The 12,171-nt window shown below is 34.8% G+C and overlaps 2 protein-coding genes across 2 annotated transcripts; both read right to left on the bottom strand.

The window, feature by feature from the left end:
* Nucleotides 1-1,495: 1,495 nt before the first annotated feature.
* On the bottom strand, nt 1,496-3,715 carry LOC133308725 (eukaryotic translation initiation factor 2 subunit beta; the record flags this gene model as incomplete). The annotated part of the gene is made up of 4 exons (XM_061509408.1): nt 1,496-1,579; nt 2,716-2,801; nt 3,314-3,456; nt 3,564-3,715. Coding segments are annotated over 4 exons (459 nt in total), but the record flags the coding sequence as incomplete, so codon positions are not given.
* A 4,590-nt stretch (nt 3,716-8,305) lies between these two features.
* Nucleotides 8,306-8,881, bottom strand: LOC133308724 (protein FAR1-RELATED SEQUENCE 5-like). Its single transcript, XM_061509407.1, has one exon. The coding sequence runs from the start codon at nt 8,879-8,881 to the stop codon at nt 8,306-8,308; it is 576 nt and encodes a 191-aa protein (XP_061365391.1).
* Nucleotides 8,882-12,171: the final 3,290 nt, after the last annotated feature.

Genomic DNA, 12,171 nt, shown 5'->3' with positions numbered 1-12,171 from the left:
AAGATAGATATGTACATGAGGAATTGTAGATATATGTTTGGACTGTGTATGTGAAAGCATGTACATTTAAGGTTTTAAGTTGGTAAGAATGGGCACAAAGCCAAATTATGTAGGAATCCATGGATTCCAAATTTATGAATAGGGATATCTGGTTGTTGGACTTTCTTTTTTTCAAGAAATACATTAAAGATGAGGATTTTAATCCCTGATTAGTCCAATTACAGTTGTTATGTTGTTCACATGATCACTCTATCCGAACTAGTACCAGTTATTATTTTTGGATAGTCATTTGATCATCAGTTTGGTCACATGTGTGTTAAGTAAGGAATTCTGTGCAAGTATGAGACTGTATAGTTATAATAATTTGGATAATAATTTACGCAAGGCAATTTACATAAAGGTACAAAAGGGGAAAAAATCAAATCACCTAGCTACAAATAACTATGGTGATACTTTAATTGAAGTCTTCCGCTATATCTTAATCAAGTAAGAGCGTTTAAAATACCGTTTAGTATGTTAACAAACCGGATGCACAAGGGGTGTTATAGTTAGTATCTATACAAATCAAATTATTGCTTATGAAATTCTAGTTACAAGATGCAATAATGTGTTCATTTGCAAATAGTCACATGTTTAATGTTATTATTTTGTTATATAATAACACTGAAATTATTAATTAATCTTAAGATATGATTCATATAGTTAAGTTAAATGAAATCATTAGCTTAAATAATTATTTTGTCTTTAATTTATTGTTTGATGCTTTTTTAAAGGATCAAATCTTCAGTTAATTTTTTATTTTATTTTATTAAGTCAATATTTTATACATATTTTTTATGCTAGTAAATAAATAGCAAAAGAGAGCAAGAAATGTCTAGATGAAGGGTTTTACAGACAAAGAAAAAGTTTTTTTTTTTTTTTTTACTTTTTAATTAAGAGCTATGAAATATTAATAAAAATAAATAAAGTACATGGGAAATCCTATGTCCCAAACATAGCATTCTTTTATCTTTGAACATAAATTTAAAGTAGTTATAATTATTTAATAAAACACACACACATGTTCTGAGCTAGAACAAACAAGTTTAATTGAACTTGTAATGAGTTGAACTTAAAATAGTTTATGAATAACTCAATTCATTATACTCCAAAGTACAATGAACCTGCACGATTTCAAAAAAAATAAAATCCAACAACTACCTTACATAGTCGAGTAAAAATGCAACGATATCCAACACAATGGAACACTAATCTCTTGACTCTCTTACGTTACAAAAATGAACTGTGTTTGACAGGGGATGGTTGTAAAAATTATTGGATCAGCATCATATAACTCCCCGCAGAATGATTCTGCAAACCTTTGACAAAACAGAAAACAAGCCGAAAATGTACCGCAATAAACTCATCATAGAACAAACATAGGCAAAAATAAATAAATTGGGAAATGGTTCATTTCCCAAGCCAGTTTACATCTATTCAGACAAAAATTTAAAGGATCAAATCATGTCCCCGCGTTCCTACGGCCAACACGAGCAACAAAACCAGCTTTGATTTGAGCAACTGATCTTCCTGATCCACACTACAAGCAACAAACCAGAATTGTAAGATATCCCAACAGTTAAAAATAATTTCCAAAAACATAATGATTTGATGTCATTTTATGGTTCAGTCAAACATAAATGATTCAGTCTCATTTTATGTCATTTCTAAAATAATATAAACAATTAAAGACATGAAACGAGAAGAAAGGCAAATTACTTTGATCTCTCTTAAGATATGAATCATATGATGAAGTTATAAGGACTTTCTCTCTAGTTTTGAAAATTACATATAATTCTTGTGTGTGTTTTTCACTTAGTAATGAAAAGCCGTGAGCAATGAGTATGTGTATCTAAAAACTTAAGTACAAGGAGGTGTTTGTCTGATAATCTTTCAAATTATTGAAGGTGGCAGAATTTTTTTAAACTAGATGGAAGACTGATGGACCTGAAAAGTGGTGCGTGGGTTAGGTAGTTAGTTAGAGAATAGTTCTAGAATATCCTTAGAGAATATGATAAAAGGAGGTGGAGTATGTGAGTGAGGTAGGTATGATTTCAGTATTGGTCTAACGTGGAATTTGAGATCTCCTAAAATCTAGATTTGTTGATTCTGAGGGTGACCTCGGGAGGTCTTTTCCTTGTAATTTTCTTTGTTATTTCTACTGTATATCACTGCTGTTGGTGATGATTACTGTAGTTTGCATTTTTTCCTTGTCTTAGAACAATCTTGTAGAAGTTTATCTCCAATCTTTCATATCAATATAATTCTGGTACTATAGTGTAATTAATGTCACTAAACCACAATAGATGATGATTTAATTTAACAGGAAAAAAAAACAAAAAAATTATAAAGAGAAACTGAACAAAAAATACATTAACATCATATTTATCCCAAACTAATTGGGGTCCAAGGTCCATGAACCCAAAAAAAAAAAGCAAGGGATTGAAGGAAACTGAACCAAAAATAACAGACCATAATTTAAACAAACAAATTACCAAAAACCTTCAAATCACCAAAGGCCACGTTTGCAAAATACTTGACCACAAATTGAATGATCGAATTACCAAAAAGGCAGAAAACTTAATCTTTTTTGAGAGAGGAGAGGGTAAAGAGTGAAGGCTCACAGCCTAGAAAACAAAGAAAGAGAAGAGGGTGATTGGCACATAGAAAATTCACCTTTTCACATCGGAGAAAGAACAAACGGTTCTCCTTAGAAAGGATTCTGTCAGGACTTTTGCATCCAAGGCAAATGACATACTCATCTGAAAAAAAAAAATACAGGATATAATTAACTTTTACCGTGAAGGCTTTGTAGTTCATACACAGCAATACAATAACCACAAGATACATCACCAACGGAGGCATCAAACAAATTGGAATCACTTTAATTTATTATGTTAGAGAAATATAAAATCATTAATGTAACTTCACCTAATAGCTTAAACTTTTGAGTTGAATTGGTTCTTTACATGGTATCAGAGCTTTGGTGTCACAGTTCGATCCTCACCGCCCCTATTTAATAAATAATTAATTAAGTCTTTGGAATTTTTTAGCACAGATAGGTGGGCCTGTGCATTGTACACCTTTCAAGCCCAGTGGGATCTCGTGTGAGGGGGCATGTTAGAGAAGTATAAAACCATTAATGTAACCTCGCCTGATAGATTAAACATTTGGGTTGAATTGATTCTTTACAAGAGAAGTATAAAATATTACAAAACTTATAGTAGAAAATAGGAATGATATGATGACGCTAAATGTAAGAACAAATACTTACTGACATATCGTCCTAGAATTCCTTCAAAGTTCTTGGGTGCAAATCTTCCCTTCACAACCAATCTCTGCTGTCCATCTAGAGAGCCACTAGTACCCAGTTCAGCAAGCAAGAAAGCCATGACATGGTCTGGCTGCCGATGCATCCTAAAAGATTGAGTAGCAATACACTAACCAAAGGAGAGGATGAAAAATGGAAAAAATTGCCAAGAGGCATTACACATAGCCAACAGGAGACTAAAATATCAACATACGTTTTGCATAGATCCTTAAAATTCACGAAGACAGTTTTCTTAGTGCCCTCCCGTAGAACTTGTGGAGGCCTCATAACAGTCCTCCGACGGTCTCCAGCAAGTTCTGGATTATTCTCACGTAGAATGTTAAACACTCTGCCAAGAAGCTGCACACAAAAATATCAGAATACAGGGGAGGTAAAAAGCAACCTCACAGATGACATTACAAAATTTCTCAATCATGCAGAAGCAAACTCAGAGTAAAGTAAAAATGCTCTATGTAATTTTTCATGGAGCTATAGTTGAAGTACCCATATCAACAATCCAATGACAAATCGATACACATGACATTTATATATGGTCACACAAAAAAGACACATCTTGATTCAACGAGGATACAACACCCTTAAATGCATAAACTATAAAATCAGAAGTACAGCTAAGGTGGATGTTGATCATTAACTAACATGCTTCCCTATTAAAAAATCTGAGGCACATAAAAGAATTTAAAATAAAAGCTCATTCAAAGACCCTAAGCACAACTAATAAAACTAATATGGAAACATGAAAGGGAGATCCACGAGGTATAAGCTAGTCATGGATCCACCCCCGAGCTACCTGAACCTGAAAATGTACCCCAAACGTGGGGTGAGATCTCTAAAAAGAAATATTAGTAAGACAAGGGGTCCTCAAGGACTCTTCCGCCCCAAGCTTACTTACAAGTATAATACAAGTTTAATAACAGTGATTTCAATGCATGTTCATGTTAAGGCATTTATATCATGACAGTATAATCTCTTGCTCAACAAGCTAAATACTACAACTCATTAATCATGTGATGTATGTAAGTGCGGTTCAACTGGCCAGGGAACAAGATAGGGTTTATACACGTCTGTTACCTATCAACATGAGGGATACTGTCTCATGCCTTGCACACCGGGGTTGCTGCCTGATCGTACAAGTACAAACATCACATTCAAACATTACATCAAAAACTATATCAACATGTCTCAGGCATATATCAATGCATATATCATTTTCATAAAAGCATACATGCATATAAACCACCCTCCCATGGAGGTCGGTGGAACAAGCAACAGATCAATCCGAGGACACGAAAGCTTACCTGTCAAGCTAAACCCTCCCTCACGACTCGGTGTCCAGAGGATCACAAGTAATAACAGTGTCCAGCAAGGTCACAGATCTGTTTTCATAACATTCATACTATCAATCAACGTATCATAGTTTTTCAGATTTAATACGAACATTATTTCTTTTTCGTTTCGCTTACTGCGGGCTCTTTCCGAAGCCACAAGCACTAAACTGTCTTTACCATTTTCAAGAATTCAATTTCATCTTTTTACAAAATATTATAATATTTTACAATGTTAAACTAGACATCTTAAGGTTAACAAAGATATACTTTATGTCTCAATCGGAGTTGTATAACTCCGGTTATGCTTTTCGTAAAGTGACTGCTACAAACTGAATTTACAGCAACCAAGTCGCGACTTCAAACTAATACTTCGACCAATCCACTTATACAATGACTATGAAATTTTACCGGATTGTAGCACTATGTGTTAGCTTCATAAAGGTCTAAACCTCACTCAATTTGGAGCTCTGTAACTCGAGATATCGCAATTTTACTAAACTAGGTTGTTGCTGTCACATTTGCACTAGGTAATCGATTACCATACAGGGGGTAATCGATTACCCTTCATGGTAATCGATTACCACTCAAAGGTAATCGATTATCACCTGTGCAGAAATGCGAGAATGCAGATTTTTCTGCATAATTCGAGCTCCAATGGCCTCCCAAGGTTCCCACCTTCGATTTACCCACAAACAGAAGTTCAAACTACCATATTACACTTAAATTAACAACATTTTACTTGAATCATCAAAGTTTTCCTTTTTAAAAGACTCAAAACAAGCTAAATTCATGAAATTTAAAAAGAAATGATCATGGTATATCTATGGGCTCAAGAACTCAGAAAATGGCAGTGATTTAGTGGCTTATATACCACCCAAATATGCTACACAAGTGAGGCCACGAAAATGATCACCAAGCTTGGCCCTTTTCCTTCAAAGGTGGCTTCTTGAAATAACAAATGCTAAGAAAATGACTCCCTCCACACAAACCCAAGAAGTCAGCACCCACACCCTCCCAAACTGAAGCTACAACTCGGAAATGACTAGCCTTTCAACCACACAATTCTAGCACATCCCATTATATGATGTTTTGGTGAAGGAACAATGAAGAAAGATGGTTCGTTGGTTGAGCTTCATGAAGAAGAAGGTTATAGAGTAAGGTGGAGAGGGTGGCAGCCAAGAGGATCAGAAAACCCACGTAGGAAGTGTGAAAATTCTGACCTAGAAATGTGTGCCCTTGTATTTATAATCGTGCTTAAGTTTAATCGCGCAGTATTAGCATTAATAGCTACGCTTATCATTTTAACCTCAAACTTCATATTCTGAACCTAGCCATTTTTCTAAGATTTTTCATATTTTAATTTTAATTTTTCGCAACACTTTTTTGGTACACGTTTTAACGCATTCGGTATTAGTTCTGACATCAATTCTCTTCATTTCGACTCCAAAATTGATATTCTTGACTTAAGTATTATTCTAGGAATATTCATACACTTATTATAATTTTTCGGGATACTTCACCGGTACGCACTTATACCGCGAAGCAGAGCCGGTATCTGCAATTTTCATCAGAAAATCGACTTTCAATATTATTAATCTCTTACTATAATTATTTAAGTCTTCTCATAATTATTAGGGTCAATTATGGAATTATTTCTTTAATCTCATATTTATTTAATTAATTTCCTAAATTAACGGTGCAGGTTCTTACATATGGTTGTATATTTGTTTGTTTATATTCATTTCAGCTCAAGATAATAAGATACATAGGAATTTACAACCTTGCCAAAATTGAGGAAATGCACTAAGGTAAACTGGGACAACAAAAGCAGGAGCCTAGATGATGTTCTGTTTATTCCTTTACAATTTTATGTTCTGTGTTTTTGATACATGGCCTCAATGCGTGATCATTGGTGAACAAAATATCTATAGTTACTCTGTTTCTCTACAATGCAGATGATGCAGCTGAGTTCTCGGGGATTCTTGATATCTTTGATCATCATGCTAGGAATATTCATAACATATGCATATATAATGATCAGGATGTATATGCTAAATTCTCTCTTACTTACAACCCCGATGAGACTCTCTCTACCAGAATTATTAATGGAGGTGGCAAAAACCCAACATTCAATGAAAACTTGAGGATGAAGATTACCTGAATGGATGGTGTTCTGAAATGTGAGATTCAGATGTTTAGTCGGGCTAGAAATCCCATGGAAGACCAGCTTTTGGGCTTTGCTTTGGTCCCAATTTCTCAAGTTGTTGGCAAAGGAAAGGTGACTGAAGATTACAGCCTTTCCTCCACTGACCTTTTCCATTCTCCTGCTGGAATTGTCCAATTAACACTGTCTTTAGACACTTCTTTGGATATCAATTCCACAATGAATTTGATATATGAATCAGCAAACAGTTCATCCATATCATCAGAAGTTATTTTGCTTGATGGAAAAATCTCAGAATACTATAACTAGGAACAGTTCATCCGAATCAGCAAACAGTTCATCCATATCATCCATATTCAAGGAATATTATGACTAGGAAGAGTCATTATAGGATATTTTGTATGAGTTGTAACTTGGAATTTAGTAGTCATTATAGGATATCGATGTCAATGTAATATAAATCCATGTACAAAATTATTCAATGTGAGTTATTTATCACGTGTTTGTTTTATCAAATTTATATTTTGTATTACTCTTTGACAATAGTAAAGAACTCATCCTAAACCATTGAACTTCCAAATAGAACTGGGAATACATTTCAACCTATAAAATTCTTAATTTTTGTTATATTATAGAAAACATCTAAATATTTAAAATGATATATAATTCATAGTAGTCAGAGTTATATAGCTCAATATATGTGCATTGAAAGTTTGTTGTATAGCTGTTAGATTTTTAGCGAAATGCAAAGTTTGTTGTTTTGCTGTCAGATTTTCCGCAAAACAGTTTGCTTCACAGAACTACTGGGAACTGTACATACATCAAAGTAATTTGAAACTTTCCATAAATAAACTATATCAAGATTTCTTTACAATGCAATTGCTTACATTAAAAAAAAATCTACAACTCAACTTATGCACAAAATAATTCATCTATGTCAAAACAATTCAGCCATGTCAAAGCTTCATCTTCATTGAAAAATCTACAATGTCATCAGGTACAACTTTCAAATGAAACTATTATCTCTTTTGCTTCTCTCTTGCAGCATCCATCTACAAATGAAAAATCACATTTTTTTATCAAGTTCAGAGAGGAAATACATAAGCATAAATAGGAACAATATATGAGAAATACCATTTGCTTCTTACAACTGGTCTTATTATGACCCTTCTCTCGACAATAACTGCAAGTTTTTTGTTGTTTGGCTGCCAACTCAATGCTTGATTTTATTCGTGAAGCAACTTTTGAACGCCCCTTAGTTTTGACTGCTTGAGTGGGGTCTCGAACATAATTAAGTGAAACTTGAGAAGGAATGAAACCACTTTGTGAAGGTACAATTGAGCTTATGGTTTCTTCTTCAGTTCTTTTTCTCTTCCTTTCTAATTGTTGTTGAATAAATTCATCAACAATAGTATCAAATCTTCTAATTTCATGAAAACAATCTTATGCTTCAGAAATAGCCAAATTGCACTTCGACTGAGTTGACAACAAAGGCAACTCACTTACTTCACGGGTAGTTGTTTCAGAATGAACATACAAAAGATTTTCAGCCTTATAGCTTGCATTCATGGTCCATCTAGTCAAAATATGTTTGCATAAAATCCCCATAGTCTCAAACTTTGTACAAAAACAATGAGTAGTGGAACTTTCTATCAAATTGTAATCAACAATTGCCCACAACTCTTTATTAACTTTGGGAGACCCCACACGGTACCTAATATTATGCTTGTCTGTTGACATATTTTCATGAAAATAATCTTGTGTGGTAGCCCTCCACTCTTTTTTAAAAATTTCAAACAGTTTTCTTGTGTAGCGCTCTCCAGCTATTGCTTCAATTGGATGATTACTCTCCAAATTTGCTTTCGTATTTCTAGTTTTAAAATCTTCATGTTCTTCTGCATCTCTTCTAGACTTGATTGCTTTATCACATTGGGTAACAAAGTCATTTAACATTGTGTTGGAGTTGACATATCCATCAAAAAATGCATTGATGCTCTCACTTTGGCCACTTGTAGTCATTCTAGCAAAAAATGTATCTTTCAAGTATGCCTTTGCTCAATTGTTATGTGAAGCATACATGTTAGCCAACCAACTACTTGCTTTAATATCATATTTAGTTCTTAATGCTTCCCATTTGTCTTCAAATTCTTCTATGCTTCGACTTTTATACCATGCACGAAAGTCAACATCAAAACTATCTTTGAATTGTGCACGTAATGCTTGACTATGCTCCAAAACATGCTTTTTGATGTGCCATGCACAAAAACGATGTCGTGCTTCTGGAAATATCTTAGCAATTGCTTTGTCTTGATCTGTAATAATCGCAATAGGAGACTTATCAAACATGCATATCCAAAACTGTTCAAACAACCAAGTAAAGGTTGCCTCTGTTTCATCCTCTAACAAAGCAGCAGCAATTAATATTGATTGCCTATGGTGATTAACCCCAACAAAAGGGGCAAAAGGAAACTTGAACTTGTTTGTTTTGTAAGTCACATCAAAGACAAGGACTTCCCCAAATTGACCATAGGAAGCTCTCGACCTACTGTAACACCCCGTATATATCCGGTAATGATATCGTATTAAGCTGCGCTTAATTAAAATTGCGGAATATCTTTTTCTTTTCAATTATGATGTCATTAATTATTACCAACTTGATTACTTAACCATTTTCAAAACATCGCCTGTATGTACATTGCAATAAACAACTAACAGAAATACCTCATTAATTAAATAACATAAGTATGAGTCTCTAGTCACGGAACTACAAAACGTAGACCAGACCATCTAACAGTTTATACAACTCCAACTAAAAGTACTAACCACAAAGTGGCATGGACAAACCCCATTTGATCACAGTGGCTCAAATTTTCGTCCTCTGTTTCAGGTAATCGATTACCAATGAAAGGTAATCGATTACGCTGCAGTAAAAATGACAGATGACAGCTTTAAAGACACAAAATGAGTGATGTAACTTACTCCTAACACCTTGATACTTAATATACACCTTACACAAGTACTAATATAGGCTCTAGGTCCTTCCATCATGCATATTCATTCTGAATGCATCCATTACAACAATTCTCAATAACGTAGTCATTTTACACAACAAAGGGCCTATTTACATCCCAAGTCTTCTAATGCCTCAAAATACAATTATGTGGCCATGGACAAGTCCCATGCTCACTCAAAATACAAAAATAACGAGAGGCATAACTATACATCAATTTTAAAGGACTTAACATATAGTCATAAACATACAAGAGCATGACAATATCCACATGCAACAAGTTCATAACCTAAGTCCAAAATATAAATATTATGCTATATACATCAAATGGAATCCTTCAATATGTCATGCCCTCCAAATGCTCCTCACGCTCTACTCTTCCACTAAGCGGGCCTCTTGCCCGAAGATCCACCATGCTCAACATGACCTGAAATGATGTTCCCAAACGCGGGGTGAGATATACAAATATATCTCAGTAAACCAAGGGTACTAGAGGATCACTGCACCCCATGGCTCACTCAATGTGCATACAATGATCATCATATAAAATGCATAACATACAAATATCACACAACAACTGGGCACAAATCCAAGGACATCCACATCAGGATTCCCTTCAAGGACCCCATCATATAACTCCCAGAATCTTCCTGGTGCCTCTTCCATGGATGAGACGACCCCATGGCAAAACCCAACTGGAACTCCTCATGAGCCCTATCCAGCGGAAGTCCCACGTTTGGATCATCCTTGTACCGCTCCCAGAGTCGGCCCCACGGCAACAACCCGACCGGAATCCCCAAAGGATATCTCCAGCGGAAGTCCAAACCAACACACATCTACTGGCCAGAGATCACAATTATATCACACAACATACTCCAAGCATGTCACACAATCATCTCAATAATGCATGAACATACATTTATACATAATCAAAGGCATCAAATCCAATCACAACCTTCCACTAGGTGTGGTGGAACACACGAGGGAATAAAACCCAAGTTCCAAAGGTTTAACTCACTCCGAAGCCAATGCTCCTCAACGTAAGCTCCAAGCTTAATCCACTTCTATTGAATCTGTGAGTGGCAACCTATATGATCAACAAAATTGACCATAAATCAAATGCATCAATTCACCCAATTTCAAGAATTCACACAATTTCACATTAATGTAATTTAAACATAACCCTTTAGACCCAATGGCCAACAACCATTTAATCCAATATCTTAATTCTCTTTGCCACCCAACTACTTCACCAATCCGTCTTTATATGCCTCAAAACATCAACCATTTCTTATACAATATGGTTCACCTCATTTTCCCTAGAATTCCTCTATGGTTCGAAATCTTCACGGAAGTACACACCAAGTTTTCATTTCAATTTAACACTCATCCACACCTTTAATCATACACTTAATTCATACCAATAACCAACCCTTAATTTTCACCCAACACATTTATGATTTCCATGACAACATCCATTACAAATTTTCCTACGTTATCCAATGATTTCACCAATAATTTTTATGAGTTTAATCACTCAAACACATCATTCTAAGCTACTTTTATCTAATACACATTTTCAATTTGAGCTCTCTAACTATATCAATCCATATACACATGCTTTAGGTCACCAATTTGAAATCCACCAAATTAAATACTTACAAGTAGAGCTACTCACCAATAATCAAGGTAAAAGGCTCCTCCACACAATACCCAAGCAATAGCTTAAGCAACAACTCCAAGAACACCTATTTTCAACACATGGCCGCGGGTTTGGGGAGGGTTTTTCTCAAAATGTGGTGGGTTTCATGGCTTAATACTACTAATGGGTTTGGAATGTTGTTTCCAACCAATTTCAATTCCAGAATCACTTGAATCGAATTGATGAAGTTACAAGAGAAAGGAATTTGGCAAGGTTTTGGCTATGGAGGATGAGAAACCCACGGAAGAGGAGAAGAGAATGGAGAGAGAATGTCATGTAATTGTGACTTTTAAGTCACTTAAACCATAAGTGGGTCCCACACGCGATTTAACTTTAATTAATCACCTAATTTAAACCACAAATTCATAACCTACATATTTTTCTCGTTCACGTCATATTTTTGATTCCTAAAAATACTGATCAAAATTTCACACTTATCGGTACAGTTCTACCGCAGTATTTTACACCGGAAAAATCACTATTCATCAAAATTTCTGAAACTTGCCTATCCACTCGATTTTTCGTTCTGAATCCGTTTCTGACCTTATTTTTACCATTTGAGACATTCTACTCAATTTTTCATGCCTAGGGATACGT

This window comes from Gastrolobium bilobum, unplaced genomic scaffold (genome assembly GCF_033153095.1).
Source record: "Gastrolobium bilobum isolate Gb01-03AN ecotype WA unplaced genomic scaffold, APGP_CSIRO_Gbil_v1 utg5269, whole genome shotgun sequence".
Lineage (NCBI taxonomy): Eukaryota > Viridiplantae > Streptophyta > Magnoliopsida > Fabales > Fabaceae > Gastrolobium > Gastrolobium bilobum.
The sequence above is the reverse complement of the archived record's forward strand: the minus strand, read 5'-3'. Positions and strand labels throughout refer to the sequence as shown.